General features: G+C 31.9%; 1 protein-coding gene across 1 annotated transcript in view; it reads right to left on the bottom strand.

The window, feature by feature from the left end:
• Positions 1-19,109, bottom strand: part of LOC126890417 (putative vitellogenin receptor) — a 243,602-nt gene that overhangs the window by 17,050 nt on the left and 207,443 nt on the right. Inside the window, exons 18-20 of the mRNA XM_050659325.1 lie at positions 14,135-14,582; positions 7,869-8,177; positions 4,571-5,106 (exon numbers count right to left, since the gene is read on the bottom strand). Coding sequence (XP_050515282.1) covers positions 4,571-5,106; positions 7,869-8,177; positions 14,135-14,582 — 1,293 coding nt within the window. The remainder of the gene's footprint in view (positions 1-4,570; positions 5,107-7,868; positions 8,178-14,134; positions 14,583-19,109) is intronic.

The following is a 19,109-nucleotide window of genomic DNA, read 5'->3' as shown; positions in this document are numbered from 1 at the left end:
ATCCACTGGGACCTAATTTCCATAAGGTTTGTGCGGGGTACTTTAATTTTTTTTGTAGTTTTTCTTGGAGATTACTGGAGTAACATATTGGATTTTTGATTCTCCAAACCACCATAAAAAAATTGGTTAAGAGTTACAGGAATTTTTGCTTTATTGTAACATATTGCTCTTTAGTTGGCTATTTGGTTTATTTAGCTATGTATTTAGTTGGATGACAGACCGAAATTTTAGTCATGATGGAATAAAAAAGAAATTAAAACAATAATGAAAGAGAATACAACGAATTAGGAAGAAAATAAGGGTATAGATGAATAAAAAAATACATGAACAATTAAAAACTGCGAGAAAGCAGAATTACTACTTGCAAATAATCTATAAAGAAAGTAGAAAACTCAAAGAGGTACCACAAAAATGTATATTATAAAAATGTCATACAAGGACGCGTTTCGGCTCTTACCGAGCCATCATCAGCTTGAAATACATGTATGACATTTTTATAATATACATTTTTGTGGTACCTCTTTGAGTTTTCTACTTTCTTACCTCGAGACCACATTTAAGAATGGATACTTCTCTTCATGTAAATAATCTATAACTCTTACCATTTCTTGACACCATGTAAGAAACAAAACCTCTACAGGAAGTTAACAATATTATGCCAGGGATTTCTACTAGTGATCAAGATGATACTTTACCAGAATCAGTTAAAGAATCTACAGATCAGTCAACATGTATGAAACCAAAGCCGCTACAGGAAACTATCATCATTTTACCAGGGACTTATACTGTTAACCCGCCGTTACACGCGTCTTCTATTGTGACGTGGTTGCACGCGTATGAGCGTCGCCCTCACCTACATAAATTCGACTTATTTAGAGGAAGAATGAATGTCAACATGTATAAATATAAAATGGGTTGTACTCACATATTATAGAAAGTCTCGTAAACCAATTTTTTTTATTAATTTAACAAAACAAAAGTAAAAATGATATAGATCAAAAGCAAGTTTTCTTAATTTTCAATTTCAGCAAGCCACTGAAGAAATTAACGTTCTTTACGCGAATTCATTTTACTAAAAATACAAATTAAAATTAAAAACTGTTCTGAAGCTATTTCTTTGTGGCATTTATGTAATTAACTATTAATATTTTGTATTTTGATAACGACGTCCGAGGTGGAATTCGAAACGTCAATAAAATCAATTTTTCAAGTTAAATTGTGGCTTATTTCCCAATTAGAATAGGTAAATTTAAAAGTGGGTTTGTGGGAGGGGGGTTTGCTTGGGCACCGAAAGATTTTTGTATTATTTGTGAAAGACAAGTTACATTTTCCTACTTTCTTTTATATATATTTCTATATGCTCTGGGTGGGATTTTAACCCCCAAACCCCCCCCCCTCGGTGTGCCACTGTTCCTAACCTAATCCAAACAATAATATTTTAATTAAACCTACCTAAATATTAATTAAAAACCTAAAAGTTTCTTTGAGATAATAGAAACGTGATTTCACTGTGATTGCACGCGCACGCCAGTGAGGAATTCCCTCACTTGAAGAGGGATGTCTCTTCTTTCAACTATCACACAGCACACTGGCCGCGTGAAATATTCTATAACTTTTTCATACCCTCTCATAAACCATGCTAAAGGCATTCCTGGGTGCTTAAGGTTATCGTATTAGTTTACACAATTTCATTGGTTATAAACAAATATGGTGAGGGATTTCCTCATAGCGCGTGTAATGGCGGGTTAACCATAATGGTGCGTTATCACCAGCAGATGCCGATTTTTTGCTTACAGGACTAGATGTTATGAGTTAAATGATAAATTATTAAATAATGTGATTGATACTAATGAAATCCAATAAGCTAGTCAACATCATCATAAAAAGAATAACAGTAACCCAAACTAAGGTATCGGTAGGCAAATTGTTGACAACCTAGAAGAACTTACTGCCAATTTTGTTACTGAAGCAACATGTAGTGATGAAAACAATCGAATAGATGAGGATATAAAATGGACAAAAAGACACCAAGTCAAAACATATACCTACGATATTAATAAATTAAAAGAAGCTAGAAAACTAGGAAAACCATACAATGGAAAGGAGAAAACAGAAGAAGTATGATGTTGAAAGAAATTAAAGGGTAATGTAGCATCGATGTATTTGCAAAAAAAAATATGGAGATTAAACAATATGGAGAAATTAAAATGTCAAAAAAGAAAAAAAAGGTAGAATTTGTAAAACACTCATCAGACTAATAAATGAGATACGCGGCAGAAACACGCGGCAGCTTAATGAAATAAGAGCGCAAAAAAAGCTGAAAACATCAAAGATGAAAATTCTTGAATCAAAGATGAAAAATCGATGAAAAGACACTAGAACAGAGCTAGAAGTACAGATATATGATGGAGATGCAAGATGGAGAGCATCAATAACTGGGAAAGAAACAGAAGATTAGAATGGAGCGACCATCCCACATAACAATGATGTTCGTATCATGTTCTAAGAATATACTACTAACATTCGTCGCAGTATATTCTTTTTAGTATATGCGTAGTACAAGCATAGCATGTACCTTAAAAAACATTCTAAATTTCATGTTCTTTGCATTTACTTTAAAGCATATTCTCGTACCAAATATATTGAGTACATGCGTGTACGTAGTAACTCGGAATATTCGTAAAAGTTTATTCTTAGTATATACCTTTATCGAATATTCTTATTAGCACATACTTATAAGTACATTCTTAACACATACTTATAAGCATACACTTTTAAAATATCTTAAAAATAATATGTATGTATAGGAAGTATAATATTAGCCTTATAGATTATCAACTTCGTTATATTATAGAATAATTAATAAAATTTATGTATGTAGGTAGTATTGCACGAATTTCATTTCAAAATTGTTGTATGGTAAAAAAGTTTAAACATTAATTGTATTAACGTTTATTATTAAAAATTCGTTTTCATAATTGAAATAGCTTTACCATTTCGAGTTTATCATGAGTATTTTTACATCGTTGGAATTTGAATTTAGGTACATTCAATTCAATACGGGCCATTCCAGAACCAAAGCATGCCAAAACCCACAACCAAAGGCTTTGGTGTTGCCAACCGTCGAGTAAGCTTTTTCCGTCAACTTACCTTAAAAATTCCCACTTTTATAAAAAAATTCCCTCCTGTTTACAAAATCTGAGAAGATATTTTTAGTTATTTTCAAATATTTAGATTTTTTTTTAATACTTTACAATTTGGACTGGAACAAAAATTCCCTTTTCAGTTAACTTTTCCCTTTGTCACCTTCTATGTTGAAATTTCCTGCAAAAAGTGAAATTTCCCTCCGTTTGGCAACACTAACCACCGGTGCACCGATGCTGTTATTCCACAATACATATCCCCGTCTTATTCTGACCATTTCTTACCTGAATGAATCAGGAATAGGAAACAACGGGGTAAAATATGAAATCGAAAATAGGCATTATTTGTATCTATGCAGTGTTAAGGATGAAGACGAATGATAAAGTACTAGGACTAAAGAACATACATAATCTCTTTATTTTGTTTGCGGTGCTTCAAAATAGGTATAATCTATTTTGGTAACTCAATATTATTTAATAAATACATATAAGTAAGTACATATGAGCATATAAATTATAGTTACTCATATATAGTTTAGTTTAGCTAAATAGTATTATAAAATAGTTTATAATAAATAACTAAAATTTATAAATATGTACTTACTTTTTAAGTAATATTGCAGAATGTAGGTACTAACTACATTCTCATTTACCATTAAAATTTGTAAATATAATAGGTATTTGGTAGAACCAGTAGAACCTAAGATGAGATTAGGTGATGCTGAAAACATACGTCTGAGCAATATAGCACTTAATAGCACTTTCTTAGAATATCCTTAAAAATATATTCTTCTAATACAAAGATGTGCAGTAGTACTTTCTAAGTATATAAATAGAAAGTTTATAGAACTTTCCTGGAATATTCTAAAAAGTACGTTCCTAGTATAAACTAAAAAGATGTGCGGTAGTACGTTCTAAGTATATAAATAGAAGGTTTATAGCACGTCCTTGGAATGTTCTAAAAAGTATATTCTTAGTATATACTGAAAAGAAGTGCGGTAGTACATTCTAAGTATATACATAGAACGTTTAAGTACTGTAATGTAGTATATACTCAGTATGTGCTCTGCACATTCGCAATGGTAATTACGCATATTCTCAGTATATACTTTTTCTGGAAAGTATATTCTATGAATCTACTAAGAACATGAAATTGTTATGTGGGATATAAGCCGAATGACAACAAATAGAGTAGAAAGGACGGCGAGAAACGGTTCTTCAATAGAAAGACGATCAGTGGGGAAGATGTAAACCACGTAAATGATGGAACCATCGTTTACCACGTAAATGATGGAACCACAAATAACTGGAGGTACATTGAAAAATAGACATAATCATGTCTACACAAAAAGAAGAAGGTGAAGAGTTAGAAGAGTCCTAATTACAATGACGATATGGTATCACTAATAAAAAATTACAATACGCACCCGTTGTTGTTTTTACTATTTCTTGTCTATTAGATCCATCCAAGTTTACACTGTATATTACGAAGCTTGGTGTTTCTAATACCCACCAATTCCTCAAAACGTAGAAAAGCAATTTATTGACGGAATCAACAGCTAAGGCAGTTACATGTCGAGGCGATTCAATATTTATCAACTTAGCGCACTTTTCTTCAAAACTGCAAACACTAATGGACCGGCCATTAACATCAGTATCGAAGTAATAAATGTTTTGAGTTGACCAATCAACTGCAATTGTTCTAGGGAAACCTACGTTTCTGATGTAGTGCATCATGTTGGTGGTGGTATCAAGTTTATAAATAGCTTGAGTTTCATAAGAACTGAAGAAGATTAGTTTTGGTTTAACCAGAGTATCCAAGCTGGATATTTTTATCATTGGATTGGTGTAAAGAACAGCCATTGTGTTTGATTTAGGAATTAGGTGACGGATTTGGTTTCCGTAAATCACTAAGTATATGGTCATTCTTGGTCCGTGAGCTTTACAAGATTTTTTATTAGAACTGAAATGAAAGACAAACATTATTATAGTCTACTAGACATCACTATATTTATAATAATTATAATACTATTTATATTATTCACGAACATATCAAAACATAAAGTTAGACGAAAAGATCTGGCATCAATATCAAAAATATTATTTTAGGCATTTTAAAATACTCTACATTTATTTTTACATATGGGTGTAACAAAAATACAGGTCATAAATTAAATCACAAATTCTGGGATCAAAAATAGTTCGATTGAATCTAACTTACCTTAGTTCAAATGAGCATACAAAAAAAGTTACAGCCCTTTGAAGTTACAAGATAAAAATCGATTTTTTCCGATATATCGAAATATATTCGAGATTTTTTAATGAAAATGGACACGTGGCATTCTTATGGCAGGAACATTTTAAATATAAATTATAGTTAAATTTGTGCACCCCATAAAAATTTAATGGGATTTTGTTCCTTTAAACACCCCCAAACTTTTTTGTACGTTCCAATTAAATTATTATTGCGGTACCATTAGTTAAACAGAATGTTTCTAAAACTTTTTTGCCTCTTAGTACTTTTTATAAAAGCTAGTTTTTATCGAGATATTTTGAATATTTGTCAAATCCACCACAATTGTGTATACTGTTACGTACGATTGTAGAGACCTGATAATAATACATATGAATTTTTTTTTATAAATTACAGTTTGAGGTATATTTTGACCCATATTAGAAAATAAGCCACATCTCGATAAAATGTGCCTCATCGGAAAATTACTAAGAGGCAAAAAAGTTTTAAAAACATCCTGTTTAACTAATGGTACCGCAATAATAGTTTAATTGGAACGTACACAAACATTTGGGGGGTTTAAAGGCACAGAACTCCCATAAAATGTTTATGTTAACATATTAAGAAAGAAGCGGCATCTCGATTAAAACTGGTTTATGGAAAAAATATTAAAGGCAAAAATGTTTTAAAAATATTGTTTAACTAAGGGTACCACAATAATAATTTAATTGAAACGTACAAAAAGGTTTGGGGGGTTTAAGGGAACAAAACCCCCATACAATTTTTATGGGGTGCACAAATTTAACTATAATTTACTTTTAAAATGTTCCTGCCATAAGAATGCCATGTGTCCATTTTCATTAAAAAATCTCTAATACTTTTCGATACATCGGAAAAAATCGATTTTTATCATGTAACTTCAAAGGGCTGTAACTTTTTTGTGGGCATATTTGTACTAAGGTAAGTTAGGTTCAATCGAACTATTTTTAGTCCCAGAATATGTGATTTAATTTATGACCTACTTTTTGTTACCCTGTATATGAAGATATTGTCAACATTTCGAAAAATTACAATCTAATCTAATTATATTTTTTCAATTTTAAATTTTAACTTAAAATCAAAAGTTAACATAAAAGTTTAAGACGAAGTAGTTTTCAATCCTAATAGTAAATTATTAATATTGAAAATATTAAAAATATTACTAAAAGATTTTTAAATTGAAAACTTATTGGTACACTTTCCTGGTGACACCTCCAAGACTTCTACAATTTGCAAGTCAAATGGATGCTGCAGTGAAGACGAGAGGGAAGGAATTCTATACTATGCAATTCACATCCCCCGTCTGCAGCTGGTAAAGTTCCAACGGAAAAATGCACCTAGTTACTCTACGGAGTAATACGACTATAAAATAAAAATATATACCATTTTTATTCAGTTGCAATGCGAAGGCAAAACAATCTTACTTTTCAATTAGAATACGGAGTGCAGTCCAGTCCCTTGAATCGCGATTTTCGGTTCTTATTGGAGCCTAATCGGAAAGAACGTAGGCACTGTTCTTCATATTTTAACTGATTCGCATCGAGAGCTTTTCCCACCCATTGCAACCGAAGTGATGATAGTAGGTGGCTAGCGCCATCTGGCATTGAAAGACGAAGTAGTTTTCAATCCTAATAGTAAATTATTAATATTGAAAATATTAAAAATATTACTAAAATATTTTTAAATTGAAAACTTATTGGTACACTTTCCTGGTGACACCTCCAAGACTTCTACAATTTGCAAGTCAAATGGATGCTGCAGTAAAGACGAGAGGGAAAGAATTCTACACTATGCAATTCACATCCCCCGTCTGCAGCTGGTAAAGTTCCAACGGAAAAATGCAACTAGTTACTCTACGGAGTAATACGACTATAAAATAAAAATGTACACCATTTTTATTCAGTTGCAATGCGAAGGCAAAACAATCTTACTTTTCAATTAGAATACGGAGTGCAGTCCAGTCCCTTGAATCGCGATTTTCGGCTCTTATTGGAGCCTTATCGGAAAGAACGTAGGCACTGTTCTCCATATTTTAACTGATTCGCATCGAGAGCTTTTCCCACCCATTGCAACCGAAGTGATGATAGTAGGTGGCTAGCGCCATCTGGCATTGAAATACGAAGTAGTTTTCAATCCTAATAGTAAATTATTAATATTGAAAATATTAAAAATATTACTAAAAGATTTTTAAATTGAAAACTTATTGGTACACTTTCCTGGTGACACCTCCAAGACTTCTACAATTTGCAAGTCAAATGGATGCTGCAGTGAAGACCAGAGGGAAGGAATTCTACACTATGCAATTCACATCCCCCGTCTGCAGCTGGTAAAGTTCCAACGGAAAAATGAACCTAGTTACTCTACGGAGTAATACGACTATAAAATAAAAATGTATACATGAATGTATACAATATAAAAATGTATATAATGTTATATGAAAAAATGAAACCCACCTTAAAAGGAAATTATTGTAACAATCGCAAGAATAGCCTCCTTCTTTATTGTGACATAGCTGACTACAGATTGGTGGATCCGTTTGGCATTCATTATCATCAATACAAGTTTTTCCATCTCCTAACAACTTATATCCAGGTTTACATTCACATCTTGGTCCAGATGGTGTTTTTACGCATATTTGATTGCAAGGATTTTTCACACCGACACAAGATGAAGAACAGAGGCCATCTTCATCAGAGCCATCAAAACAATCGTGGTTATTATTGCATACTGAGGTCATATTTATGCATGCACCGCTATGACATCTGAAAATTAAGTATACTATTATGAATTGCCAAAATGACGACAAGAGAACCTTTAAGATCACTGTCAATGTAAACGAGACTTCAGGTGCCACGAGAAATTCCAGATATGCAAACATGCCTGGGACAACGAGCACAGAATACAATGGATAGATGCAGTGGTGTAGCGTAGTGGGGGCGGCAGGGGCGATCCGCCCCGGGCGGCACTTTTTAGGGGGCGGCAAAATTTAACAATAAATAATAAAAATATTTTGTAAATATTTGAACCATTTTATATTTTCATCGCAACTACAAATTCGGACCGATTGAAAGGACCACGGAATCTTTAAAATCAAAAGGAGCGAACGGTGAAAAAGTTTTACGTACTTAAATGGCTTATTATTCATCTAACGCATCATTATTTTGCTTTTATTGTCGTTTATTTGACAACGTAAATACACCGAAGACTTCAAGTTAGAGAGCTGGCTTCAAAAAGGACAGACTATTAACAAAAAAGAGCAAGACATAGTGGCAAAAGAAATAGCAAGACATAGTGGCAAAAGAAATAAAGAAATGTCAGGAAATTTTTATCAGAATGTTTGATATTATGAGATTCCTTCCCAAACGAAATTTAGCTTTACATGCACATATAGAAAACGACACCAGTACCAATAAAGGAAACTTTTTAGAATTGGTTAATTTAGTTACGATTCTGTACTACGTGAATATCTTTTAAGTTCTAAAATGTGTGGCAAAATTTCAATCACTTATATTTCACCACAAATACAAAACGAATTTATTGCCATTTTGCAAAATAATGTTCGCCAACATATCATCTGGACAAATAAAAAAGGCTAGGTATTATTCAATTATTATATTCGACAGCACTCCAGATCTTTCTTATAAAGGTCAAACAAGTAAGGTATTAAGATACGTAGTAATTGAAAATCAGGGAGGAAAAGTAATGGAATCTTTTATAGATTTCATTGAAACTAAAGACAAAACTGCTGAAGGAATTTCAAAGATAATTTTGGACAAGATTCAAGCTGATGGCCTAAATATAAGCAACTGGCCAAGCATATGATAATGCTGCTGTTATGGCTGGAAAGTATTCAGAAATTCAGCAAAGAATTCAAGAAATAAACCCTAAAGCTGTTGTTCTGAAGCTATTCTCTTGTGGTATTCTTATAATCAAGTATATTCAAATGGGAAATAAGCCACAATTTTACCTAAAAATGATTTTATTAACGTTTCGACGCCCAAGTCGGGTGTCGTTGTCAAAATACAAAATAAAATAATTTTAAAATAATTATTTTATTTTGTATTTTGACAACGACACCCGACTTGGGCGTCGAAACGTTAATAAAATCATTTTTAGGTAAAATTGTGGCTTATTTCCCATTTGAATATACTTGACCCTAAAGCTGAATTCGTACCTTGATATTGCTTAAATCATTCGTTAAACCTAGTTTGTTTACACGCTGCCTCAGTTGAAGTGGATTCAGTAACTTTTTTCGACACTTTAGAACGTTGCTATTCTTTTTTTTTTGCTCATCGACACATCTTTGGAAAGTTCTGATAGGAGCTACAGGAAAAAGGGTTCAAGACACGCGGTGGAGTGCAAGAAGCGATGCCGTAAATGTGACATGGCATCATTACAAAGACATTTTCGTCACATTAGAAAAACTGACAGAGGCAGGTGAGAGCTTAAACACTAGGACAGATGCAGGTGCTTTACTAGTTTCGATGCAGTCATTTTCCTTTCTTTGTTCTTTGTGCCTGTGGCAATAGGTGCTACATGAAGTGAATGATGCACAAAAATATTTACAAACAAGGGGACTTAACATAAGATTGTGCGGTCAGAAAGTAAATGTTTTGCAGATAATATTGTTAGACAATTAATAAACGTGATTGTAAAATTTAGATAAACTTTTTTATTTAAAATCTTACCTGTATAATGCAAAATAATGATTTTCGCCGAAAAATTTTCTATAATTAATGTATGTAATGTATGGTATACATTAAATTAAAATACCTAAATAAGAGGGTGACAAAATTGTCTTTCGCCCCGAGCAGCCGACACTCACGCTACGTTACTGGATAGATGCATCAATAGTCATGATAGAAACAGACATAAAAAAAGAAAAGTCAAAGAAGACATCTTACTTAACGAAGAAAAATATGTAACAAATCCATGCAGCAGTCTTTGGTTGCCAATACGAAAAGGAGAAGTCAGCAACAAGAACATACCAATTGTAGTGGAGTAAAGGAAGTTGGATGAACAAATCATCGAAAAGATCTCATACACAATAATATGCAACACACAATAAACGTACACAATCATGGACACTAATTAAAAAAAATAATTTACAAATCATATGTAGCAGATTACGCAGAAAAATTAACACAACCGAACAGTTATGACCTTCAAACAGTTCATTCAACCATACATTGCTGTGACCTATAAGCTCTATGTCAAGTATGTCATTTAAAAAAAAATACATAACCCAAAAAATCAGGGTAGAAATTATTCCCAAAATATTAAATGTCAAACAATAGGTAATACTTATAGGCTAGCGGCAGGCACCCCCAAAATGACCAAGTACTGACCACAGAGAGGTGAATGGCCAATTTTAGACATACTGTATGTTTTTGACGGTGCTGAAAACGAAAATGAGATTTATTTTGAATTTCATGTGGGGGAACATTGTCAAAATATCAATTTTACCCTAAAAATAAATAAAAATAAAATCATGTTTTTTTGCGTTTACCTCGCCAAAACTCTGTTCGATTTTAATATTTTTTTCTGAAATTTTTACAGTATATAGCTCTGATATTTCTGAAGACAACGGTATTTGCTTTAAGCTTTAATTTTTATCTTGATAAAGGTTATTAATTTTTTAAAGCAAAAGGTGCGAATTTGTGCATTGCAAAGTTTAATCGCAAAAGTTGAGTGACGAAATTTAAAATTTAGCATTTTAATCACGTTTAATTAAAACAGAGAGTACAAAGAAGTTTTCTAGAAAATTTTAGATCAAAATGTTTTATAGAAAAAAAAATAGTGCAACTTTTATTATCGACATTAGAAATCCCCAATATAACGGTTATTTTTCGAGATACTGACTATGGGTGGTGAATGGCTAATTTTGATCTTAGATTATATTTTTGACGGTGATGAAAACGAAAATGAAATTTATTTTAAATTTTAGGTGGGGGAATATTTTCAAAATCGCAATACTGCCATAAAAATAAAAAAAAGTGAGATCATGTTTTTTGCGTTTAACTCGCTACAACTCTGGTCGATTTTAATATTTTTTTCTAGGGTTTATAAACTATATGTTGCTTACTTTTTTGAAGACAACGGCATCTGTTTTTAGATTTTAGTCTTATTCTAGTAAAAGTGATGAATTTTTTAAAGTACAAGGTACAGATTCGTGGATTGCAAAGTTTAATCGCAAAAGTTGAGTGGCAAAATTTAAAATTTATCTTATTAATCACGTTTATGTTAAAACATAGAGTACAAAGAAGTTCTCTGGAAAGTTTTAGTTACAAATGTTTAATAGAAAAAATGGCGCAATTTTTAATATAGACGTTATATACATAATAACGCTTATTTTTCGAGATACTGACCAAGGGAGGTGAATGGCTAATTTTGGTCTTATTTTATGTTTTCGATGCTGCTGACAATGAAAAAGAGGTTTATTTTGAATTTTATGTGAGGGAACATTGTCAAAATCGCAATTTTAACCTAAAAATGAAAAAAAAAGTGGTCACGAATTTTTACGTGTAACTCGTTACAACTCTGTTCCATTTTAATATTTTTTTCTAAAAAAATTTCTACAGCATATATTTCTCATCTTTTTGAAGACTATAAAAGTAACTGTAGTTTTCAGTCTTTTCTTTATAAAAGTTAGGAATTTAAAAAAAAAGGTGCAGATTCGTGAATTGCAGAGTTAAATCGCCAAAATTAAGCGACAAACTTTAAAATTTATCTATTTGCTTACGTTTATGTTAAACCATAGAGTTCAAAGAAGTTTTGTGGGGAGTTTTAGGTCTAGATGTGTTACAGAAAAAATATGGTGCAACTTTTAATTTGAAGGAAAACGTGGTTTAACTTTTTTTTATTTTTAGGTCAAAATTGCGATTTTGACAATGTTTTCCCATCTAAAATTCGAAATAAACTTGATTTTCGTCTTCAGCACCATCAAAAACATAAATTATGACCAAAATTAGCTATTCACCACCAATGATCAATATCTCGAAAAATTAGCGTTATCATGGGGATTTATAACGTAGATGTTAAAAGTAGCACCATTTGTATTCTATTAAACATTTTGATCAAAACCTTTCCAAACTCTTTTTTTGTACTCATGTTTTATTTTTGAGTTTGATTTAAAATCTATATTTCAAATTTTGGCATTCAAATTTTTCAATTAAACTTTGCAATTCACGAATCTGCACCTTGAACTTTAAAAGATTCAAAACTTTTACTAAAATAAGACTAAAAGCTTAAAGCAGAAACCATTGTCTTCAAATAAGTGAGAGATATAATAGTGTACAAACTTTAGAAAAAAATATTAAAGCAAACCAGAGTTGTAGCGAGTTAAACACAAAAAAAAACGTGATTTCATTTTTTTTTATTTTTATGGTACAATTGCAATTTTGACAATATTTCCCCACCTAAAATTTAAAATAAATTTCATTTTCATTTTCATCACGGTGAAAAACGTAATCTAAGACCAAAATTAGCCATTCACCACCCATGGTCAGTATCTCGAAAAATAAGGTTATATTGGGGATTTCTTATGTCGACATTAAAAGTTGCACTATTTTTTTTTTTCTATAAAACATTTTGATCTAAAACTTACCAGAAAACTTCTTTATACTCTCTATTTTAACGTAAATGTAATTACGAAGCTAAATTTTAAATTTCGTCACATAACTTTTGTGATTAAACTTTGCAATGCAGGTAATCTTCAGAAATGTTAAAGGTATATACTGTAAAAATTTTGTGAACAAATGTTAAAATTGAACAGAGTTGTAGCGAGAGAAACGCAAAAAAGTGATTTCATTTTTTTATTTTTATGTTAAAATTGCGATTTTGACAATGTTCCTCCACATAAAATTCACCATAAACCTCATTTTCCTTTTCAGCACCCTTGAAAATATAAAGTATAAGTAAAATTGGCCATTCACCCCTCCGTGGTCAGTATCTCGAAAACTAAGCGGTTTTCTGAGGGTGCCGCTAGTACCTATATTAATTTAGACATTCCACAAGAAAACAGTTTCAGAACCTCGAAAGAAAAAAAAAAGAATGTGTGTGTACTTTGTACGCACGTAAGAAGTTATTCTTCTATTATATAATTTTAACGAAGTAAATATACTTAACAGAGTATTTGTATTCTATTTAAATATTAAACTAGCTTTCTTATCCACCACTTTTAACCAACCAAAAATAAAAAAAAAAATTAATTGTCCAGGATTGGAACCCGGGGCCTTTCGATCTGTGACCAAACGCTCAACAAATAGACCACCGAGTCTCCTGTTATTGACACGTAAGTTTCGGATATAATTACACAAAACGGTGACAAACAGATTGAGTGGTATCGTGATAAAAGTGGTATACCTACATATTTTATTATCTTACTAGAGAAGAAGAGAAATTCAAAGACACAAAAATTATAATAAATAATACATTTATTAAAAACACTAATATATTCTTTTAATGACTTATTTGCGCTGATATAGATAATGTCTTGAAAGATTAGAAACGAACTACATACTGTCTGTGTGCGCATGCGCGCAGATTTATGAAAAATTTTACTCTCAATCGCGCCTAAAGAAGAATAACTTCAAAAAATAAAAAGAACTAGATCAGGACAAATAGAAAGACCTTAGGAAGGCATATATCCAGAAATAGAAAACTTGATATATTGATACATTATGAGAAAGATATTAAATCCGCTATACGCTATACTCACCTATATCCGGTTAGACACGAGTCAGTAACAGCAAAGTTATCTGCCGCAGGTTTAAGTTTTGAAGAACAGGTTTCCATACTCTCATCACTATTATCACCGCAATCATCTGTACCATCACATATCCAGGACCTAGGAATACATTCTCTATAATGCTTATGCTTGCACTCAAATTCATCTTCTTCACATTTTGAACAATCCTTTTCGTCTTCGTTATTCGGACATTCTGACGTTCCGTTACATTTAGCTGATTTTGGAAGACAAATGGAAGTATTAGTAATACACGCGAATTCTTCCAATGTACATTTTGGTGCTTTCGAGTGATGCAAACATTTCTCGAATTTTTCATCAGAGTGATCACCGCAGTCATCAAACCCATCGCACTGAAGCTTAGGATCGATACATCTGTTGTTGTCACACTTAAAATAGTTAGACTGACAAACTTCTGAAGCTAAAAAAAGTATTACTGTAAATTATCAGCTGTTTTTATTGAACATGTTATTCATAATATAACATTTTACATATTAACGGCAAACTCTAACTAACCAATATACTTACTATGACAGCAAAGTTCAATGCCTTGTTGCTTTTTAAATCTAGAAGAAGCAACTAAAAGAAGACTACTAAAGAACGAAATGCAGAAATGCTTGGTTGAACTGACGAATGCAATTAGTTTAACTGGAAGCGAGTCAGGGGTACTCAATGGTCATAAAACCGAAAAAGGGCTGAAAGGAAAGATATACAAGAGTGTGGTGAGACATGTGTTGGTGTACCGCGGCGGCGGTGAAGTGTGGCCGGTAAAGAAGATTAAGGAAAAGAAGATCGAGGTAGCTGAAATGAAAATGTTACCGTAGATTGTAGATGATAGGTAAGACTAGAAGGGACCGGATCAGAGTTGATTAAAGGCAAGCGTTCACAGATCCGCATCGTACGCATCGGACGCATCGTACGCATCGGATTAATTTTTCATACTGCGTCCACTGTATCGGCAGCGATCGGATTGCCGATGCCACTACCTGCTAGGGTAGAAAAGTTCCTAAGGTAGACTTTAAAATTTGTTGTTTATTTATTTATTGGTTGTTTATTTAATTTAATAATTAATTTATGCATATTAACTACATTTATTAGTATGATAGTTTAATGTATCTGTTTAGTAATAAAAAATCCACAAAAACGTAAAATGTTGAACGAAATATCTACAAAACGAAACATGCTAGGTACATACAACCTGATATTAAAAGAAAGCCTGTAACATTTACAACAAAATGCAATACTAATATACAATATACAGGGTGTACCATTTAAAACAATGAAAAAAAGTGTATTTGCAAATAGTGATCACATTGTATTTTATATTGATATATCTATGTCAAAGATATTAAATTATTTAAAAATGACACTATACTCATAAAACTCTCATATGTCATTTTAAATATTTCAGCTTATACACCAATTCTCTCGGTAGACCGCAAGCTATAGCAGAAACACGACGGTAGACCGCATAGTATCACCCATTTTCTAACTAATTATACATTTTGATATAAAGGAATACACAAAGCTGTTACAATTTGGTTTAAATGGAAAATAGTAACTACATCAGTAAAAGTTTCTTTAAAGATTATTAATTAAAGTTGCCTTTCTGAAATCGGTAAAAAACTTTCTGTGTTTTTAAACAGTTTGGCCAAACTGTATTTGTAACACACTTTGAATGAGTAATAATTTTAAAATGAGTAATATTTGTGATATTTTAATCCCCATAATCAACTTATCATGGGCTATAATATTTTTACCTGAATATACCTAATATAAAATAAAAGTTAAAACTGAGTTTACTTGTTTTATTACGAAGAAGATCATCATCAAATGCAAATTAGCCGTAGATTAGCTCCCACTGGGCCAAGCGAAATTCCGAACAGAGTGCGTCCACTGGTCGGCATTTCGAATGATTCATCGGCACGCATCGCAAAAGTTGCCTCTCGAAGGAACCCTTCGGCATTACCGATGATGCGATCCGTACGATGCGGATCAGTGGACGCAGTTACATAAGTTTTTGTACAAGGGAAACTAAAATCCATTGCGTACGATGCGTGCGATGCGTACGATGCGGGTCTGTGGACGCTTGCCTTAAGGAAAGAGCCGGAGTCACAAAAAATATTCAAGAACAAACACTGCAATGGTTTGGTCGCATTACATATTAGACCAGTAAGAATCTGTTTTTAGGTGGATGTGAGAGGTGGCATACAGATTTTTGCGGATAAAGTTAGGTGATAACTTCATTAATAATAATTAAATTATGCTCCTTCTCAGATATGCCCGGAACATTAATAAAAAATTCAAATATTTAAAAATTTCGAATAACATCGATTTTTTTCTACTTTTTTTGTTTATAACTTTAAAACAATTCATTTTGGAACAAAGTCGTATGGGAATAAAACAAAGACAATTAAATTTTCTATCAAATGCGATTAGCTAAAAATGTCTTAATTTATCAGCCTTGCTGCAAAATAGCAATAAATATAAAATAAGGGGGCAAAACAAGCCTGTCCTTATTCAATGATTTTACACCACTTAGGTTACACTTGGAATCTTCCAAATTCGCTTGGAAAATTTTTGTAATGTGCTAAAACCGTACACCAAATTTCATTAAAATTGACTTGCTAGATTTTGAATAAAAATTTTGCAATCTAAACTTTTTTAAAAAAATTAAAATTTTTTAAAATCTTGCACAACAAAAACTAGAACATAAAAAATTTGTCAATTTTTTTAAATATAAAGAATCACTCCACCTATCTAATGCACTTTACAGAATTGAAATCGGATCATTTAAGCAGCCTCAGCAATGTTTTAAATTTATAAACAATTTTTTGACTTACTTATAAACAAATTAGTGCTGTGGCCAGGAGGGGGTGCTACGGGCTCCTTTATTTAGGTGGACTTACCCAAAATTTTTATGTATTTTTTGACCCGTAGAACACGATTTTTTTTGGGTAACAGTTAATCCGGATGTCGATAAGATTGTTATAAACAAAGAACTTGAGGAATTACATAACGTCGATTTTTCGCAAAATAAAACTATGTTTTGTATTTCTTGGGTAATTCTAAGCAAAAAATGTTCTTACAAGTTTTTTCGTAGGATGTATAGTTTTCGAGATAAACGCAGTGGAACTTTCAAAAAATCGAAAAACTGCAATTTTTGAACGCGAATAATTTTGATTCAAAAATAAAATAGCAATTCTGCTGACAGCATTTGAAAGTTTAGGTCAAATTATACCGGTTTTAATTATTTGCATTGCTAAATTTTTTTTTTTTTTTTTTATTATTAAACAAAGCTATTTTTTTATAAGCCAAAAAATTGTTTATAAGTTTAAAACATTGCCGAGGCCCCTTAAATAATCCTATTTTAATTCTGTAAAGTGTATTAGATAAGTAGAGCACCTCTTTATATGTAAAAAAATAGCCAACTTCTAAATGGTCTACTTTTTATTCAGAAAGATTTTAAAACATTTGAACTTTTTTAAAAAATTTAGATTGCAAATTTATTATGCAAAATCTATTAGGTCGATTTTAATGAAATTTGGTACACGATTTAAGTATGTTACAAAGAATATCCTAAGCGAATTACTAAGGTTCTAAGTGCCACCAAAGTGGTTAAAAACATTGAATAACAACAGCCGTATTTTGCCTCCTTATTTTGTATTTATTGCTATATTGCAGAAAAGGTAATATGTTAAGACATTTTTGACCAGTCGTATATCATACAAAATTCAATTATCTTTATTTTATTTCTGTACGACTTTGTTCCAAAACGAATCGTTTTAAAGTTATAAGCAAATAAAGCAGAAAAAAATCGACGTTTTTCGAAATTATTAAATATTTTAATTTTTTTATTAATGTTCCGGGCATATTTGAGAAGGAGCGTAAGTCAATTATTATTACTGAAGGTGTCACCTAACTTTATCTGCAAAAATCCGAATGCGACCTCTCACATCCAAAAATATACGTTTTTTCACAGATCCTTACTGGTCTATATAGAAATTACAACAATGTGGGCCGTATGTATAGAGATGTTAGAAGTTGATGGAAGAAAAACTAGAAGAAAACCGAGCACATGATGGACGGACTATGTGGCAGAGTACTTGAGAGAGACAGGTTTATGTGGCATGAAAAGTGTGTTAAAAGAATAAGGAACAGCGAAACCTGAAAAGGGAAAATAAATGCGTAACTAAGTTGTTTCAGAAGAATTATTCTTATAACCAGAAACAAGGTTCTGGTCGAGCAAAATGAACTATAGGACTAGAAGAGCAATGTAAACTACAGTAGGAAAAATGAAAGAATACCCATAAACGAACATATAAAACACGCTGTATTTTCCTGTCACCGTGTCACAAAGAAAATTGCCCAGCGCAAGTACATGTAATAATTATTATTACATGTACTTGCGCTGGGCAATTTTCTTTGTGACACGGTGACAGTAAAATACAGCGTGTTTTATATGTTCGTTCATGGGTATTCTTTCATTTTCCGACTGTATTTAATGTTATTCCATATTAAGAGGATGGGTACGTATTTTCGGCTGCAATGCTTTTCAAATGGGGATTCATTTTTTTCGAATCCTGAGAAAAATAATATTTATTTTTGAAAAATTTAAATGCAGAATGAAAGATTACGTTATTAGTGAGGGCCGAAACTCCCTGAGAACTTCTATAATGTTTATTTTAATAAGTTACAGAAGTAAAAAACTAAGAGAAAATTTAGTGTGATTTTTAATTTCAAATATCTCATTCATAGTCGAGGAAATGAAGCATTTTGGCTCGCAATTTTTTCGTCCAGCATGGATTTACTTGAAATTTTCACAGAAGGTAGGAAATAGTCCAAGGATCATTTTCTATATCATGTTGCTGTACGCTAAAACCTTGGGGTAGTTGCCACCCCATCTCGGGGGTGGTCATTTTTTATTACATTTTAACCATGTAAATCG

This window comes from Diabrotica virgifera, chromosome 8, assembly GCF_917563875.1.
Source record: "Diabrotica virgifera virgifera chromosome 8, PGI_DIABVI_V3a".
Lineage (NCBI taxonomy): Eukaryota > Metazoa > Arthropoda > Insecta > Coleoptera > Chrysomelidae > Diabrotica > Diabrotica virgifera.
This window is presented reverse-complemented; position numbering and strand designations above follow the sequence as displayed.